The sequence below is a fragment of the Vidua chalybeata genome, chromosome 5 (assembly GCF_026979565.1).
Source record: "Vidua chalybeata isolate OUT-0048 chromosome 5, bVidCha1 merged haplotype, whole genome shotgun sequence".
Lineage (NCBI taxonomy): Eukaryota > Metazoa > Chordata > Aves > Passeriformes > Viduidae > Vidua > Vidua chalybeata.
In genome coordinates, this window is record NC_071534.1 from 3,462,196 (window position 1) to 3,481,384 (window position 19,189).

The 19,189-nt window shown below is 51.9% G+C and overlaps 1 protein-coding gene and 1 long non-coding RNA gene across 4 annotated transcripts; one reads left to right on the forward strand and one right to left on the reverse strand.

Moving 5' to 3' along the window:
* Positions 1–1,121: 1,121 nt before the first annotated feature.
* On the reverse strand, positions 1,122–19,079 carry LOC128787845 (uncharacterized). Of its 3 annotated transcripts, XR_008430873.1 has the most exons (4): positions 18,998–19,079; positions 6,344–6,462; positions 3,282–3,857; positions 1,122–1,609 (listed from the first exon to the last, which is right to left on the reverse strand). It is a non-coding gene; the product is annotated as an uncharacterized LOC128787845 (long non-coding RNA). The 3 variants fall into 3 exon arrangements; XR_008430872.1 differs by lacking the exon at positions 18,998–19,079 and having other exon boundaries at positions 6,344–6,813; XR_008430871.1 differs by lacking the exons at positions 6,344–6,462; positions 18,998–19,079 and adding an exon at positions 3,963–5,402.
* Positions 5,494–13,297, forward strand: HDHD5 (haloacid dehalogenase like hydrolase domain containing 5). Its single transcript, XM_053942368.1, has 8 exons — positions 5,494–5,574; positions 5,671–5,871; positions 6,086–6,198; positions 6,835–6,928; positions 7,391–7,424; positions 7,794–7,968; positions 8,251–8,439; positions 9,045–13,297. The coding sequence occupies exons 1-8, from the start codon at positions 5,494–5,496 to the stop codon at positions 9,400–9,402; spliced, it is 1,245 nt and encodes a 414-aa protein (XP_053798343.1). The 3' UTR covers positions 9,403–13,297.
* Positions 19,080–19,189: the final 110 nt, after the last annotated feature.

The window sequence follows — 19,189 nt, forward strand, 5'->3', positions numbered from 1 at the left end:
TTACAGCACGGGAAAGTAAAGGAATGACTGAAGGTCATTCAACCTCCTTTTAGCATGATTTTAGGAAGGGAATAGAGGGAAGTGAGGAGAAGACTAAATGATCAGCCCATTCTTTTCAAAGAAAAGTGAATTCTTTTCAAATAACTGCCTTGTGGAGCACCAGGTGGCTACAGGGTACAACGTGAGGCTCTTTGCCCAAATTACTGCTGGTGGGCATGGGAAGAAAGCACCATCTTGAGAGAGCTGAGATGAAAGAGGAGGAGGCAGCCACAAGGGTGGTGGGAGGCTCAGTAGAGCAAACATAAAGAGGCAAAAAGAGCCTGCCTCAGTCTCCATCCAGACTCAGGAGCAAGGAAGGAGAGTAGAAAATTCATGGAAGCTCCTATTGCAGTTACTTCAAGCAGCCATAGCAATACCTAAAGCCTTATGGCTGTTATCTTCCCCATCTGTCACTCCCTGTGGCCTCTTCAGGTTCAATTTGTTTAAATGGGAGGTGGATGGAGCTTTGTTTGCAGCACAAGTGTTTGCTGCAGAGCATCCTAGACTGCCTTTGGGGCAATTTAGAGGATGAAATGTTTGCCTCCTGGTCACTCACTGCCAGGAAACGGCTGATCCAGCACGAGTTGCTGTCAAAAATCCTACCAATAAAAACAGAGGAGCAAAGTAAGTGGTTGAAAACAGAGATAGGCCCAAGCAAGCAGCTGGATCTATCTGTCATGTGAGCCTCCATCACTGCACTGGGACTATGCAGGTGCCAGATGCTAAGCAAAGCCCTCTGGCCATAAAACACGGGCCTGCAGATGCGTTTTCCACCAGCTCCAAATGATCAGCCTGCTTCAGGTTTTCTTCCTATCTAAGTCTCTGAATTAGCCTCCTCACAGGTAGCAGAAGGACATTTCTTTGGTCAGAAACCTGTAGCTCTAATTGGCTCAGTCGTTAATTCCTTTCTTTCCAGGCTTGCAGCAGTTGCAATCACAGCAGGTCTATCGAGTGTTTTCTGTGCACTGAGGGACAGGCAGGTGAAGGGTCTGGCTCTCAATTCTCCTGGTTTGTCATTTTTATCAGGTTGTGTCCTCCCCCTTGGTCATTACAGGATAAGAAAGGCATTTTACTTTATTTTCTCAACCTTTAGCTTGTCCATCATTCCATGAGCAGGCTGCAGCATGGGAAGAGGAGAGATAAACCGTGGGGGGAGGGCTGGTTCAGGCCATTAGAGCCTCTGCAGTAAGGAAAGAGATGGAAGGTATGGCTGCATTCGAAGGGCATGTGAGAAGGTCAGGAAGAGGGGAGTGATGACAGGGCTGTGAGTCCAGGGAAAACAGAGCTGCAAAGTTTACACAGGGACCCACGGGAGAAGGCTGTGGGCAACTGCCTGTTTTGCTTGTCTTTACAGTGAGCTCTGAAAGGGGGCGGGAGACATCCAAGCACGGTGTGGACAGGGGAAGAAAGGGGAGTCTCCTGTGGGCGGTGTGAGAGGGGCACACAGACGATCCCTAGGGGTATTTGGGGTATTTGCTGCCAGATGTGCCTGCAGAGGAAATCACGAGGTCCGGCCACGCACAGCGGGTGGAACGGGAAGCTCCAAGCAGACACAGAGATATTCCCAGCGCTGGAAGGGGAAAAGACACAACGAGCATTCAGCACAGGGATGATGGGCTAAAGCCTGCCTGGGGGTGCCGGGGCTCAGCAGCCTCTGCAGGCTCTGCACAGTCCCCGCTGCGCCTGCCAGGCTCAGCCCGTGTCGGTTTAAAAATAAGCGCACCAGCCTGTTGGGACAGCCTTCCTTGGAAAAACCAACCCGGCAGCGCCGGCAGCCCGCAGGGGCAAAGCGCACCACACTTTGGGGACACCTCTCCAAGGGCGGATAGCCCCAGAGTCCCCTTGGGAGCAGAACAACGCGTTCCTTTCCCTCCCTCCGGCCAGTTCGCTCATCCCCACCGCATCCCCCGTGCCCGGAGGAGCAGGGGAGCGCTGCGGGCCCGCCCGCACCGTGGAGCAGGAGCGCCTCCCGCAGGGACGCGCCGGGATAACAACCCGCATCGGGGGGATAAAACCCGCACCCCCAAAACGCCCACCCCCAAAAACTCCCACCTGTAAAACCCCCAGCCCCAAAGCCCCCAGCCCCAAAAACCCCACCTCTAAAACCCCCAGCCCCAAAGCCCTCACCCCCAAAACGCCCACCCCCAAGAACCCCCACCTCTAAAACCCCCACCCCCAAAAACCCCCACCTCTAAAACCCCCAACCCCAAAGCCCCCACTCCCAAAAACTCCACCCCTAAAATCTCCACCTCTAAAAACCCCACCCCCAAAACCCCCACTCCCAAAAACTCCACCCCTAAAATCTCCACCTCTAAAAACCCCACCCTCGAAACCCCCAGCCCCAAAAACCTCACGCCCAAAATCCCCACCTCTAAAACCCCCAGCCCCAAAACCCCCACCCCCAAAAACTCCACCCCTAAAATCTCCACCTCTAAAAACCCCACCCCCAAAATTCCCGCCCCCAAAACCCTACCCCCAAAAACCCCACCCCTAAAATCCCCACCTCTAAAACCCCCACCCCCAAAACCCTACCCCAAAAAACCCCATCCCCCAAAACCCCCACCCCCAAACCCCTCACCCCCAAAACCCCCACGCACAAAAACCCCTACCCCCAAAACCCCCAGCCCCAAAAACCCCACCCCTAAAATTCCCACCCCCAAAGCCCCAGCCCCAAAAACCCCTACCCCCAAAAACACCCACCCCCAAAACCCCCAACATGTCCCCCTCTCTGCCCTGCCAGAACTCTTGAATATTTAATACACTAAATTTTTTTCCTTTTTTTAGCAATGAAATCTTCTCTGCGATAGGGAACAGGCTGGATGTCTCTCCCAGCTCTTTTGCACGCCTCGGGAACAGAAAGAAAGGGGCAAAAGTATCCCTACACTTAAAATAAAAGGCACTGACAGACCCCAAAAGTGCAGTTCAGTCTAGAGGCACCGAAACCAGCAAGCAAAACAACCCGCCTAACTTGCAAGTGGCTGTATCATTAAAAGGCCATAAATCCACGTTAGCAAATACCCTAAGCAGAAATCACAGCAAATCAATCACATTTTCACTCTGCCTGGAGGGACCGCCTTGGTGGATGGGTGAGAAGCACTCGAGACAAGGCTCCTGTGTTTGTCATTAATTTCAGAAAGTCTTTGCCTCTCTCTCTGACTATTTTTCATCGCCAGGGAAGGTGAGGGCTGGAGGCCTCTGGTTTGTACAGGCACACCTGTTTAGTTTTAGTTGAGAAGGCACACCTCAGAGTAGCTGTAGCTGGTTTCCTTGTGCTGGTGGAAGAAGGTTTGAAGCCCAGTTCTTCATGCAGCTAAATATTTTCAGTAATGTCTCCAAGGCCAGCACAAATTTTGCCAGAGCAGGATGAGCTGCAAACACTTCAGAGAAATTAAAGTGATCCTGGCAAATTGAGGAAATTACAAAAAATAAACGGTAGGTAATTCAGTTAAGGCAAAAAGCACTTAAGGAGGAATAACCATCTGTACAAATGTATATCTCTGAATTGCCAGTGCTTTAATAGCTCTGCAAATAGGGCTCTGGGTGTTAAAGTGGGTCAAAAAGAAATTAAGGTTGGTGTTCATGGCAATGGAAGCGTAAAAACAAACAATTACACTGTGTAATTGATGCCTAAAGTCATACGTGTTAAACCTGCCCTGTGGAGGGACTCAGGAGATCCTAAGCCCAGTCAGAAAGCAAACAAACATTGTTTCATCTCCATGAATGTGAAATGAACCTTTACTTTCCCCGGGTTTGGAAGGGCCTCAGCTGAGTTCAGCACCAAGATTTCTGTTTCAGGTTGCAGGAAAGAGGGACGCAGTCTGTCAGAGTAAAAAAAAGTGATCAGAGTTTTAGAGAACCTTATTTATCTGTAGGAAAAAGGGTTTGCATAGGAAAGGCTGAGCAAAGGCAGGGCAGCAACTCACAGAGTTCTTAAGGTTGGAAAAGACCCGCAAGGTCATCAAGGTCATCCAAAGGTCATCCAAACTAACTGACCACCACCCTGTCAACCAGACCATGGCCGTAACTGCCACATCCAGTCATTTCTTGAACACCTCCAAGGATGGCGATTCCACCGCCTCCCTAGGCAGTCTGTTCCAATACCTGACCACGCTTTCAGTGAAGAAATTCTTCCTGATGTCCAGCCTGGCACACCTTGAGCCTATGTCCTCTTGTCCTGTCGCTGTTGCCTGGGGGAAGAGCCCGACCCCCACCTGGCTGTGCCCTCCTGTCAGTTGTAGAGAGCCATAATGTCTCCCCTGAGCCTCTCTTCCAGCCCTCAGCTACTCCTCATAGAACCCCACACCCTTCACCAGCTTCGCTGCCCTTCTCTGAACTTGCTCCACACCTCAGTTTCTTGTAGGGAGGGGCCCAGAACTGGACGCAGCACTCGAGGTGGGACCTCCCCAGTGCCGAGCATACAGGGACATTTTGATGCTTGAGCGCGTCCAGAGGAGGCAATGAGGCTGGAGAGGGGCTGGGAACACAAACCCTGTGAGGAACAGCTGAGGGAGCTGGGGTTGTTTAGCCTGGAGGAGGCTCAGAGGTGACCTCATTGCTCTCTACAACTCCCTGAAGGGAGGTGCAGACAGGTGGGGTCGGTCTCTTCCACCGGGCAGCACTGACAGAACAAGAGGACACAGCCTCAAGCTCCGTCAGGGAAGGTACAGGTTGGATATTAGGAGAAGATTTTTCACCAAAAGAATAATAAAGTACTGGAATTGTCTTCCCAGGCAGGATCACCATCTCTGGATGTGTTTAAAAAAAGACTGGACGTGGCACTTGGTGCTGTAGTCTGGTTGAGGTGTTGGGGCACGGGTTGGGCTGAATGATCTCAGAGGTCTCTTCCAAACTCATTGTTCTGTGATTCTGGGACAGTCCCTGCCGCGGTCGGCTGGCAGAGGTGACAAGCTGCGGCGCAATTCCTCGGCATGCAGAGCGGCAGGCAGGGTAAGCAGCAACCAGCCAGACCGAAACCAGGCTGCGCCCGGGCCGCCGCCTTCCTTATCACGAGAGCGGGGCCCTGCAGCTCTGCAGCAGTTCCGCCCACAGCCCGGGAGTCTCCCGTCCTTTGACTTTGTGAAGGGCTGAGATAAACCCGCTCTGATTGCCTTGCAGGGCTCAAAGCCTTTCGCTCCCTCCTGCCCAAATCTCTCCTCGCCGGTGATTCTGGCCATGGCACGGCTGCTTGTGGCCAGCGCACCCCTTTGCGGGTCCCGCCAGCCCCGCTGCTGCTTCCAACACCCGCTCCCCTCTCCAGCTCTCCCCAAACCCGCTTCGCCCGCAGCAGGGGCAGCACCCTTCCCTCAGAACACCCAGAACCGCGGTGCGGGCGGGCCGCCCCGCCCCGCCGGCCGCGGGGAGCTGTAGGCCGGCAGCGGCGGCGTGTCCGCGGCCGCAGGGGCGGGTGGGAGCTGTAGTCCGAGGGCGGCGGCGTGCCCGAGGTCGCCGGGGCGGATGGCGCTGCGCGGCTCGCTGCGGGCCGGCCGGGCGCTGCTGCGCGCCCCGGGGCCGCCCGCCCGCGGGCTCTGCGGCCGGGTGCGTGCGCGGAGGGGCGCGGGGCGGGCGCGGGGCGGGCGCGGGGCGGGCGGGGAGGCTCTCCCGGCTGACCGTGCCCTCCGCTCCGCCTTGCAGCCGCCGGCCTTCGGGTTCCTGTTCGATGTGGACGGCGTGCTGGTGCGGGGCAGCCAGCCCGTGCCCGCCGCCCGCCGCGCCTTCCAGAGGCTGGCGGACGGCGGCGGGCGGCTGAGGGTGCCCGTCGTGTTCCTGACCAACGCCGGGAACTGCCTGCGGTCGGCCAAGGCCCGAGAGCTGTCCCAGGCGCTGGGGCTGCAGGTAATGGTGACGGGGCAGCGGGAGCGGTGTCCCGGCCTCGGAGCGCCGGCTGGAGGGAGCCCGAGCGATCCCCCCGGCACGGAAGCACCAGGAGTGCCCGGCCTGGCCCCGGCCCGAGGGGCTGCAGAGGGGCAGCGATGCCACCCGACCGCCGGCAGGAGGGGGCGAAAATCCTCCCTGCGGCTCCCAGCCGGCCTCTCCCTCCGTCCCGCAGGTGTCTCCGGAGCAGGTGATCCTGTCCCACAGCCCCCTGCAGCTCTTCAGCCAGTTCCACCAGAGGTGCATGCTGGTGGCCGGGCAGGGGCCCGTGGAGGAGAACGCCCACAAGTATCCTTTGTGCCTCGCGGTGCTCTGCGCGCCCTGCTGCGGCGTCCCGGCTAAAGGCTGCTGCTCCCGCCCTACCCCTACTGCCCCTGGCACTCGCTTGCTCAGCTTCTGAAGCACAAGGAGACACAAAGGTCATTGGGCTTACCTTATGGGGCAGCGTCCTTGTGGACAGGCTCAGGTGCTGTTGATCTCCACGTTGGTCACTTCCTGGCTCCCCTGTTCAGTGTTTGGCTTCTCGCGCTCATGACTTCTGCGATTGCTGTTCTGTTGGTGGGATGTGACCATGAGGACTCCATCAGCTTTAGGTGTCTCACTTTTGAGATAAAGTTGTGCTTCTCCCATTCTTTCACGGCAAAACCCATTAGAGATCACTCCCAGCTGTCCCAGGGATAAGGTTTTCCCCAGAATCTGACAGCAGTTGAAGGAACTCAAATATGACGGGGCTTTGAGCAGTTTGGTCTGGTGGAAGGGCTCCTTGTCTGGCTGAAAGCCATGAGGTTATGCTTTAACTGCTATGCTACTAGGACTTGCATTCCTTAATCCTATAGATGCTTCTGCATGTAACTTAAAGGAAAAACTGTCACTTAAACCCCAAACAAACCATTCTCCACAACATTCCTTGATGGTCTGAACTAGCCTGGGGTTCAAGCACGTGGTCACCATAGAGGCCCTGAGGAAGGCATATCCCCTGTTAGACATGGTGGACCTGAGCCGGAGGCCGAAAGAACTGGTAATTTCCTGAAGCAGCAGCAGAAGGGGTGTTCTGCTGCAGAGCTGGTCACAGCACGCAGCAAAGGGACAGGGCAGCTGCCAGTGAGGTCCCTTAGCAGGAGCCTGGCACTGACCCTGAGCAAGCAGCCCCTCTGCTTTTCCCGGTGTTGGCTCCTGCAGGAAGGGCAGCGATTCTCCCCTCTCCTTTCTCATGCCACGCCTGCCTTCCATTGCTGTTCCTTGCCGTGAGGGGTAAGGTGGTTTGGTTGACATCTCCAGCTCTGAGACAGGAGTACAAGATCTGTGAAATCCCATCTGAGACGGGGGAGGGGGAAAAAATACTCCTTCAGGATTCCAGGTGGCTTTGTCCTGCCTTATTATGGAACTGCCTTGGCAGGTTCAAGGGAGGCATTTTTAGTTTTGTTTTGGAGATGGCATTAGGTTTTGCGTTACTAATCCAGCCTTCCTTCTTTTCTGGCAGCCTCCTCCCACCACTGGCTTCCCCACTATAGAAGGTAAGCAGTGGCCTGTGTTTACATATGAGCAGCAAGCAGAGCTAGGAGCAAGGCAGGCCAGCTGGGATGGGAGCTAATGATGTGCTGTCAGCTCACTGCTATCCGTGGGCAGCATATTCAGAGGGTACAGCCAGGAGGCAGCCTCGCTGCTGGAAAAAGCTGGATAAAAGCAACTTTTCCCTGTGCCATGTGCCAGTTTCTGGAACCAGTGGTGCACATGGTGCAGTGATGTGCAGACTGGAGCCCTGGCACCTGCCATGTTCCACTGGTAGCTGTACTTGCCAGGGCAGCCCAGCACAGGAGGGGTTTTGTTAGCGGGTGGCTTTTGGATGCTGTGAGTTTCCAAAGGGTTTCCTCAAAATCTTGCAGGGGTGATTCTGTTTGGCGAGCCAGTGAGGTGGGAGACGAGCCTGCAGCTCATTGCTGATGTGCTCCTGAGCAATGGGAACCCTGGGGCAGAGCTGCAGGATGTACCATACCCTCATCTGCCCATCCTTGCCTGCAACATGGACCTCCTGTGGATGGCTGAAGCCAAGATGCCCAGGTGAAAAGCACGTGTGGTATTTGGTTTTAGCCAATTCCATACTCCTCTCGTGCAGATGATCTTTTCCTACTGTGTTTTTTCAGCATCTGAATGTTTTAAGAGCTTGATTGTATGATGTAAGCTGCATGAGAAAAAAAGGCTAAAACCTGGGGAGGAGCAAAAGCCAGACCACTGTCTGTGGAAGTGTGTGTGGGCACCGTGTCCAAAACAGGCAATAACCAAGGAGTGCTTGCTGCTTCAGTGGTGTTTCTGGGGATGCTGATGACCTCCTTTCTGGGGCAGGTTTGGCCATGGCACTTTCCTTCTCTGCTTGGAGAGCATTTACAAGAAGGTGACAGGCAGGGAGCTGAAGTACGAGGCCTTGATTGGCAAGCCCAGCCCAGTCACCTACCGCTATGCCCAATACTTGATCCAGCAGCAGGCAGAGCAGCAGGGCTGGAAGGCTCCCATCCGACGCCTCTATGCAGTTGGGTAAGAGACTTTTTCCTGCTGGTTTCCTTGGGGAGTTGCAAACTGACTGCTCTTTAGTGGTGGTGGGGGTTTTGTTTGGTTTTGGGTTGTTTTTTTTTTTTTTTTTTTGCTTACTTGCTTGTTTTTTTTTCCCCTCTGGATATTTCTAAAGTTAATACCAAAATTCCCATGGTATCTCTGGAGCCTCACATCCTGGAACAGAGGCTTGCTAGCTTTTTGTACCCTACACAGCAAAGCTGCGCACTGCAGGATGCAGAGTGCGACTCAATTAAAGACAAAATTAAGAGACCCAGATGCAGTACTGTTAGCTCAGTTTGGCCAAACACTTTGGGAACATAGGGGTTATAATCCAGTCATGGCTGAAACTGCTCTGGGTGCTTGGGATGTGCTGTCTCCCCTTAGAAAGGTGCACATGTCCTGAGCAGGGTAGACTCACTGGCCCACACCAGCTGCTCCTCTTGATCTTAGCGGCTATCTCACACCCCTTCCTCCTTCAATGCTGGCTTCATCTCAGTCCCCCAGAGCCAGAGGGCTTGTTTCTCATTTCTGAGCCCATTCTCATGGGCTTGTTTCTCCTTTCTGGTTCACGCTGCGACCTTATCCAGGGATAACCCTATGTCTGACGTCTATGGGGCAAACCTCTACAACAACTACCTCAAGTCAGCTCAGCAGAACCAGGTCCAGGCTGGGCTGAAGAGGAGCCCACAGGCAGCCAGTCCCCAGGCTGAGGTTTCCCTGGAGCTGAGGAATCACTGCAACAATTCAGTGGAGAGCTGCGAGTCGATTCTGGTCTGCACTGGGGTCTACCGCCACAACGGCGACGTTCCCAAGAAAACAGTGGAGACAGTGTTCCATGGACACCGGGACTTCTGCTTCGACCCCAGCCTGGTGGAGGCATCTTACATAGTGCAGGATGTGGATGATGCTGTGCAACTTGCTTTTAAAAAAGAAAACTGGAGCTAGGGGTTAAGACAGGTGTGCCTAAAGATCTGCTGTGAGGGGTTTTATGTACTGGAAAGGGAAGAGGGGAAGAATGGGGAGGGACCTGGGGTGATTTTCTAATCTAGCTAATGTTAAAGAAAACTCCCTGTTGCAGCACTAAAAGCCCCTTAATGTTATTGATACTCATCTGCCATCCTGACAGCTGCCCACAGACTTTCAGCTGTGACTGTACATTGCTGCCAGCCATAATTGAGCCATAATGGAAACAGGGTGTAAGGAGTAGGCTTGTCCCAACAATCCCAGTTTTGTTCAGCTCTCACAGCTCATTCTTTTCCACACTTTGTGTGCAAAGATCAGGGGAGCCCACCCTCCTCTTTGTGAGGTGTTTGAGGGCAAAGCTCTTCCCCACACAAGAAGCCACCATCAGCCATTTGTAGAATGTGCTGTTTGTCCAGGCTGTGACTGGAGCACACCAGAAGCTGGGCTGTGGTGGCTCCGTGCCAAGAGAAGGCTTTAAGGCTTAACATTCTCCTTGTGAAGAGTAAGTGCCTATGGACTTTAACAAATTCTCTTTGCTTGGGGATTTGCCACTGCATCACTGTCAGCCTGGAACAAAGTTCTGTTTTGCAGTCATCTGGCAGCTGTGGAGAGGCAGGGCCCCTCAAAGGAAGCTTCAGTAGCCAGAGCAACTTGCTGCAGGGCTGAGGTGAAAGTTATATTGTTCCCTCCCCCCTGTTTAGCATTCTGTGAACACCCCTGCCTTTTCACATCCCACTAGGGAGCCAGCAGCCTGTGCTCAGCAGCAGAGGAAACCACCACAGAGTTTGAATTGGCAGAGTTGTCTTTGCCCAGAACTCAGTGCTGCAGCAAGAGGCTCTTTTGGCACCCACTCTGATCCCAACTGTTGCAAGGAACATCCACCTGCTCCAGCTGGCACAGCTTCCAAGAGGGGCCCTTCTTTGGAACAAGGGCCAAACAAAAAGAGTCCCAGTCCACCTTTGCTCCTTCCTTGCATGCAAAGATTCAAAGAGAAGATCATCAAGCCAGGATAGTACCAGAGCCCCAGACTCCCAGGCCTGATCTTTTAGAATACAAATGTCTGTGTCTTCCAGTTCTTTTGTTCCTCTCATCTCTCATGTGGTTTGCAGCTCAGGGATACCCCATACAATCTGACCTCTGGTCCCTCCTCTTTCTTCAACATGCAGGTAGAGTCCCCCTTACATGAATTAGCAGCTGGGACTTGCCTGCCCAGGAACATTTCCCTAACATGCACCTTCTATTGCCTCTGTTCTCCTAGCTCTCCTAGCCAGAGAAAGATAAGACTTGTGTCTCCATAGACATTCCAAAGAAGATAAGCAAGGTTTGCATGAGAAATTAATGTGAAAGGTTTGGCTTAGCGAGGAGTGTCTTAATTCCAGAGGAGCACTGTGATTTTAGAAGTACAAATCAGCCTGTGTATATGATGAAAAGCCTTGGAGCCAGCACAACTGAGTTGGTTTTCCTAATTACAGTCAGCTCACACCACACTGAAGTATCAGAAATGGGTCTGCTCTGCCTCTTGTTTCCACCTTCCTGCTTTACCAGGCAGCTCCATACACAGGGTGCAAACAAGATGTTCTGCACAGAAGTTTGAGTTCTTAACCCAAATCTCAGCATCCATGTGCACTGAAATTCTGTTCCACCAGCTCTCCATCCTCTCAATACTGATGTATCTTCCTAGGGAGGTCACTGCAGCATAGACTCTGTTCTTAAGTTGTGCCAGGCTCTGTGTGTGAAGCAGATCATGTGCTCTTTCAGTTATACAGGCAAAAGAGTTCCTTTTCTGTTTCTCTATCCTTCACTTCATGAATCAGAGCAGGAAAATACCTCTTTGCATGTGTTTCCCTCTGTGAAATCAACAATGGGAAGCAGTTTCTTCCTCTTACCACTACTTGGGGTTCTTCTCCTTTGTCTCATCAGGACGAGAATTGCTTGGCTGCTTCTAGAAGCAGCTGTAATGGGAAGAACACAGATTTGAATCCTTTTCCTTTCACTGGAGAGAGAAGGAAATTACCATTTCATCTCGTTGCACAAAACAAGGGCTTGTCTGCAGTTCCCAGAAGAGCAAGCACATGGAAGGACTTGGGATATAACACAGGGAAGGTCCCTTAGCTGCAGCACCTCTCCAGAGTCACAGCTGTGCTGTGCACCCAGCGTGCAAGGCCTGAAACTGGAGCCCAGACCCCATTTATTCATAGGGTATCTCCAGTGTCCCCCAGCCTCGCTTTTCAGAGGGGCCATGCACTGCAGGAAGAGGAGCACTCCCTTTGCTTGCAGTGCTTGCTGACTTGGGTGGTGACTTCCATGGGATTCCTTGGAATGGTCCTCATAGATAGACCTCAGGGAGCTGGTTGCTGGCAGGAAAAACGAGCCGCACCTTCAGCGTGGTGAGTGCTGACTGCAGAAATGCTGAGGTCTGTCCGTCTGCAGCCAGCCTTTGGCAGAGCTCTGTCTTGTTACATGTTAGAAGTGTGGTGCCAGTTCCTCAGAGAAAAGGTGCTGCTGAACCACTGCACCCTGAGGGCTGTGGCACCTCTTCCAAGGAAGAGGTTTGTGTTTGCACAGAGAGGGAGCCAGGCATCTCCATCTTTGGAATAGCAGTGGAGGTGAGCTGACTGATGTGAATCTGCTTCAGATGCCAAATCTGCTTTTAGCTCTGGATTTGGTTTGTTGTTTTTTGTGTTTTTTTTTTCCCACCAGTGTTCTGTGAGTCTTAAAAATGCGTAGGAGGAACTTCAGTGATAAGGAATTTTTAAAAAATGCTTTGCTTGCGAGTTGAAATTGAACAGAAGGGAGGAGAAGGAATCTAGAAATATCTTGTACCCTTTCCCTAATTTGTACCAAGTGAGGTTGCATAAAAAACTCTGCTTTGTTGCTCTCTGCACTAATTAGCCAGATGGGCTGTTCTTGGTCTGAGCAATGCAAAGACCTTTCCCTTCTTCCCCTTCTTAGCTCCTTGAAACAGTGCACTTTGTCCAAGTCCCTGCCAGGGAATTGCATGGACCCACTGATGGAGCAGGAAATCTGGCTTCTCCAGCTGCTGTTGGACAGTGGCTTGATTCTGAAAGGTTTCTGTTAATGACACTGCTTGGCAGGTCTCCTCTGTTCCATGAGTTGTGCTAGAGTGTTTTACTGGCTTGTAGCTTATTTCCAGTAAATTTATGGACATCTGTTACTGCCAGAATTCAGTGAAATCCTTTTTCCTTAGAACTGCAGCTTCCTGGAATTAGCTTCCAGCATGGCTGGAATGAAACTCTTCCTTTGTCTCATGCATTGCTCAGAAGAGGTGTCTCTGAAGTAGTATTTCTGTCTTTTGGAGCTGTCATCCTTCTGTGCAGACTGTGGGACCAAGCAGGAGAGGGGACTTCACTGCTGATCCAATACCCTAATATTTACATGGTGCACTGCCCTGTACAACCAACAGGGTAAAGACCTGATCCTAGCAACTCCATCTTCCTAAGATGAACAGGTTTTAGTCAAGCCAGAAGGGAGCTTGCAGCTGAAACTAGCAGGAAGGAACCAAGGGCTAGACCATGTTTTGGATCTGAAGCCAAGAGCTTTTGTGGCATGCGATAGAAGAAGTCAATTCCTTTATTCCACAGGACACATGCAACTGCTAACCTGGCATTCAGGGCATCAGAAAACACTGCTGGCCCCCTTCCTCCCAGTCCTAATCCTGCCATGTCTTTCTCCCTCCAAGAAATGGTAATGTTTCAGATTGTGTCATGTGCACTGTAGAAGAGTGATTATGTATCATTCAGAGAAATCACAAGCTGTGATTATTTTCGATTTCATATTAATTTCAGTGCAGTTACAGAGTTGCTGCTTTGTTCAAACACATATGTAAAATAATAAAAGATGTTTTCTTTGAAATTAATTTTAACTTCCTGTGTGTACATTTAATGGGTATTATCCTGCTCTCTTTCACATCTTTGCCCTAGAAGATTATTAGGGCAAATTCTGTTTGCTTTTTCTTTTTTTTTTCCCTGTTCTTCAAGCTATTACCAGATTTTCCTGAGGGAACCACCCTGAAAGATACCCCTTCAGCAAGTAACTAGCAAACTTTCAGACTAGAACCAAGAGCTTCCCCTGATTTCAATGGAAAAGTCAAGATCCTGCTAGGTGAAACCATCATCTTTAACAATCTAGAAACAGACAATCCACTTGCATTGTTTTTATATTTTATCAAAAAGTCTCCCATCTACAAAGTTCACAGCTCACAGGAGGCACATTAGACAGCAAAACAAGTGTGATGCAGAGTCCTGAGAACTTGATGTTGAAAGCAACAATCAGTAAAGCAGTTTTGGAGGGACTGGACAAGGATTCCCAATCTTAGCAGAGAAAGGAATTGAATTATATTCTACATCCTGGAGAAGTGACCTACAGCCCCAACCTCTAATAAATAATGATAAAAAGTATTAATCAGCCTCCTCCTTTTATCCAGTGCTCTGGTAGTTGGAGCACTCCAGGGTGGGGCTAATCAAGGTTTGGTTAAGCAGGGAGAGATCCCAAGCTGAAACTCCCAGGTGCATGCTTTTAACCACTACTGTCAGAGCACAAGGGCAGCCTAGGGTTAAGGTGTCCCTTGTAGGAGAGAGGCTGAGCTGGAAGTTAGAAATCTTTACCCAGCCTAAGGTGCAGAGTTAAACACTGAAGAAAGACCAACTTGAACAAAAGCATTGAGAGCCCTGGAGGAGTTTGCTCCCAGGGGAATGCTGTGAGAAATGCCTGCCAGGGTGACCCCTGGGAAGGGCTTGGTCCCTGCTTGCCCTGGTACCTTTAGGGGCCTGTCCAAACCTTTCCATTGCCAGGCCTTCCTAACCCCATTTATAAAAGCACAAATCTTTATGGTTTTTTTTTTTACTGCTGCAGTTAATTTGATGAGCACTATGCACTTACAGACCTTCACAGATCCAGTCTGCAACAGTTTAAAACCCTGCACCAGCAGGGCAGCTACGTGCTCTCTAGGAACCAAACCTCCATCAAGAAAACACTTCTCTTAATTCACTATAATAAACCCACTTTTCAGTCACCTAAACTATGAAGAACTTTCACTTTCTCAAGGTCAGATCAATTGATGCTCTATGCTAAGACTGAGTGAAGACAAAATACCAAAAAGCAAACCCCAAATCCACTCTCCAAGCCCCTACCCTGCTACAAGCACGAAAAGAAATGTCTTGGCACTTTCAGCTGGCATTGAAAGCTCTCTGAACTGAAATGTAATTACAAGCAATAGACTGTTAACACTTCAGTATCCTTTTGAAGAGGATCTGCATTCCCTGAACCATAACACAGGATCAGCAGTTTAGTTACAAAGGCTGCATTTGGAAGCCAAGGCATCGTTGAATTTTGCTGCTGGCCAGGTGAAACTTTTTTACACTTATCTGTCACTTCAGCCCTGACCATTTGAATGGGTTAGATAAGTGCAGCACAAAGCACGTGTCAGAGAATCCCAGAAGCTTCCTTTCCCACACAAAAGGCATTTTAAGTATGGTTGGAGCAGATTATGCTTGAACTCCCTGAGATCAGCTTTGCTTCCTTCCCTCCCACTGCTGCCAGTTTCTGACAGCTTACTGCAGGGTATAATTAGGTATCTAGTTTCTGGTCTTTCTTTCAGGCATATATCTGCCCTGTTTTTCTTTCTTTTTTTTTGTTTTTTTTTTCTTCCCCCAAGAAATGGAGTCATTATTTTGTTTCCTCCCAAGTTCAACCTTCAAGAAAGTTTTGCCTTCCTCCAGCAGGGGTATTTTTGGGGGCACACTTGTTTCCACTTGTAGTGTAAACTAAAAATGGTAGCATTTTAGATATTCAGTATGACTATTGCACAAAACTCTGTCTGCTGTTTGCCTTTAAATATATGTATACACACATCCCTATGCATACACATCAATACATAAAAAAGCCAAAAACATAGCTTGGGAGCTACTAAAGAGTAGAAGCTATTTATAGTTTTGCTTTTTTAATGTTTTAACAGTAATGGTTAAGCACTAACACATCCAAGGAGTGCACATTGCATTAAATAACTGGATCACATGGGAAGCATCAGCTTGTCATATCTCATCCTACAGTGTGCTACAAAAAGCTCTTCAGTGCTTTCTCGTGCAGAAGTCATTTTTCCCCTCATTCCCATTTTAAAACAGAGGCACAATTTCTGCTTCCTTTCCTACAAATAAGCTCCTTTCTTACCCTCACCTCTTTTGTTTGCGTTGTGCTTGCACTGCTGGAGCCCATGCTCAGCCCAAGGAAGCCCTTGAGCTTCCAGCCTCCTGCCTGGTGTTCCCCCATTCCTTGTCATAGCTCCCCTTGCCATGCAACCACGGGTCCTCCCTGTTCCCACTTACCTGCCTTGCATGCAGGAACCTTCACAGCCCCAGCAGGCACCCTGTGGTGTCTGGAGAACCATTTCCACGAGCCTGCTCTTGCCCTGCTCACACAGGCTCAGCCCAGCAGGCCCCCTGAGCACCCAGCTGCCTCAATTCCCTGCTCCCAGCTCCCCGCATCACCTGGGTGGCAGGGTCAGAGCCCATTTCCCAGGTCTGCACACCAGCTGTGAGTGACAGCCCAACCCCTCCCAAAGCCCAGGGATCCCCACCCAGCTCCCTTTTCCCCAGCAGGTGGGACACCAGACAGCCACCCAAAGCTTTAGGGAATTTGTGAAATGAGTGCCTGGATCAAAAGCAGAGGTGTGAGTGCCTGTGGCAGGCTGCCAGGGCAGCTAAGTGAGCATGTCCAGCCTGTGGCACACAGGGAATTGCATTGCTCAGGAAATCCAGAGCATGAGAGCCAACGAGGCAAAGCTGTCACCGTCTGCTGCCCAGGTAGGGCAGGACCAGCCCTCTCTGCATGAGGGCTGTTGCCCTGAGCGGTCCAGAGGGATGCTTGCTTTTCACTCCACATCCTCTTGTAGAAGTGGAAAACTCCCCTTGCAGCAGAATGTGGCAAGACCAAGACCAATTTAGCTAATGCTGAGGGCTGACCACACATGAATCATGGCTTGCCTGAGAAGAGTCAGGTGAAGGGGCACACCCACCTTGGATAAAAGTCAGAATCCAGAACATAAGAATGTGTTTTTATCCTCTACCACGGGCCACGCAGACTTACACTGCCATCTAACCCAGCCTTTCTGTGGAAACCAAATCAGGAGGCACAGCTGGTGTCATTCACACCACTCTGAGCTGTCCTGAACTGGGCAACTGCCAACACCTGCCAAGGAGCATGAAAGAGCACCACAGAAAGCAATCCTCCTCCTTGGCCATGGACTCCAGCCTCCTGCTCCCTTTCAAACAGAGACCACCCACAGAGCCTTCAGTGGAGCGTTTTGTGGGGTTGTACAAAAATTGTAGACTTTTGTAGACAAAAGTCTAAGCAATTGTTTGGCCATGGATTTTTCTTGGGCAGCAAAGTCAGTCGAAGAGAGCAAGCCTTGCCCAGGCTCTCATTCCTGACAATCCACACAGCCCTAGAGGCTGGAGAGCAAAGCCAACACGATGGGAATGTATCTGGCAAGGAAGGGAGGTGGATCACTGCTCTCTGTCTTGCACCTTGAATGTCCTCAGACCAAGCTGCTCACGGTGCTGCACTGCTTCAGGCACACAGGACCTTGCCACTCTCCTGTGATGGGTAGTTGTGGGCCTCCACAGTGCAGAGGGAGCAATGGCCCCTGTGTTGCTGCAGCAACCTGGCAGCACCTTCGAGGCACTGATGTGGGATGTGGATCACGGGGAGCAGCCCCTGGGGAAGGCAGAGGGGCTGCCAGAGGTGTGATGCCTGGGCCAAGCACCTTGACAGAGGCCCATGAGCTGCCTGGGCTAAATGCAGTGCTGCACAGGGCTGCTGGGAGCCTGCTCGGAGAGCTCTTCAGCCTCAGGCTGTCATGCAGTCACCTGCTGGAAAAGAAACGGCAACAGCCCTCTTTGGAGGGCTGAAAATGGTGACCTTCTTAAAACAAATTGTTTTTATTTGCTAATGGAAATGTGGAGTCAGCGAGAAGGCTCTCAGCAAGGAAGCACATGGCGTGTTCAGTCTCATCTGCTGCTGGGGACCCTGACAAGGGGACTGAGAGGAAGGCAGGGACACAGGCAGGGTTGGTACAAGGTTGAATCTTGGCAAGTGTATCCCAGCACTGCAAAGACAGCGTGAGTGTAGCACAAAATAGATGTTCCCCCTCCGAGCTGCAGCCCACCCAAGCAGGGTGTGGCAGCAGGGATGCAGCAGCATGGGCTTAGGGGCAGGGTAGCAACCGGTGCGGGGGACCGTGGGAACAGCTGCTTGTTGCTATCCCTAGATGTGGTACCATTGCAGTCCTGTGCTGCCCAAATAACCATATTAAAGCTTGCATAGCCTCCAGTTACCTTCTCTTTCCCCCCTCTGTTCTGACCATGCTTTTAGAAAACTAATTTTATCTGCACCCCCTCGCTCCAGTCCTCGCTGACAGCAATGCTTTTGCTGTGACTGTTTCTCTTCCCGTGCTTGTACTCCTCATTGTTGCTGTGTGCCCAAAGAAATCTTTGTGTCAATCCACCCCATGTTCTCCTTTTCCCTTACTCAGTTATCTCTTTGCTTCAAGTTTAAGCATGAATCCTCCTTGTACCCCAGGCTGATTTCTCCTTGTAACCAAGAGCAGCCAGGGACACTGACTGGAGCAGGGCTCCTCAGGGAGCCTGCAATACCATGTATTAGATGGTTGTCACTGCTGTCCTGGATGTCCTTTCCCAGTACTAAGCAGCATTTGCTCAGTGCCATGTGTTGATTCAGCAACACGCTAAAAACGTGAAGCTATTTTGGATCTTTATCGCAAAGTGTAGTCAATACAGACTTTTGTGGAGACAGTTTATTTGATGTGCTTCACATCATTGTCGGGCAGCACCTGGCTCATCACTGGTGGGCACAGGCACAAATGAGGAACTGGTGATGCTGAGCACCAAGCCTCTTTGGAACATGACGTGCCAAGCCATTAGTGCTGGTGATAAACAGATGCAGCCAGCTATTAAGCTCAATTCGAGGCCATTAATAGTGGGTCAGTAAAGGTCCCGATTGTTGCTTTCAGTAGAAGTAATAACTCTAGAGCTATTCATATAAATTCAAAGGCTCTGTCCCATCATGGCAAACTGGGCAGGGCCCTCGGCATGTGGGTTGGCTCAACTCAGAAAATTGGTGGGATAAAAGACACTTACTTTGATGAACAAGCACACCAGACCAAATGTAGGGGCAGATGAATGTCCAGCAGCACAGATGAGCCACGAATGAGCGCTTCAATGTAGGCTCTGTGCCAGGCCAACTGGTCTTTGTCTTGGCCAGCCTAGAGAGACCAGGGGAGACTGAAGCACCCCCGATGTTCCGGAGTGGGTGCCGCGGTGCTGTGGCATGTCCATGGGCGACTCGCCCAGGCGCGGCTCGCCCCGTTCGCGGGGTTCCTGCGGGGCAGGAGGCAGGATGCTCCCCGAGATGTGGAAGGGGAGCATCCCCGGGGACAGGGGGCGGGGGCGCCTTCCTCACCCTCCCGTTCTCGCCCCCCTCCTCCCCTCCCCCGGCCGCGCAGCCTCTCCCCCAGCCCCAGCCCCAGCCCCAGCCCACCCACCGCCGCCAGCCGCCCGCCCCGGCTCCGGCAGCTGCTGCGGCTGCTGCTCGGCGCCGCCCCCGGGCTCCCCCGCCGGCTGCCGCCGCTCGGGCTCTCCGCACCGCTGCCGCCGCCGCTGCCGCCGCCGGGCCCGGGGCCGGTGCGGTGGCGCGGGGGGCGGGCCGGGGGCGGGCCGGGGGCCGCGGCGCGGCC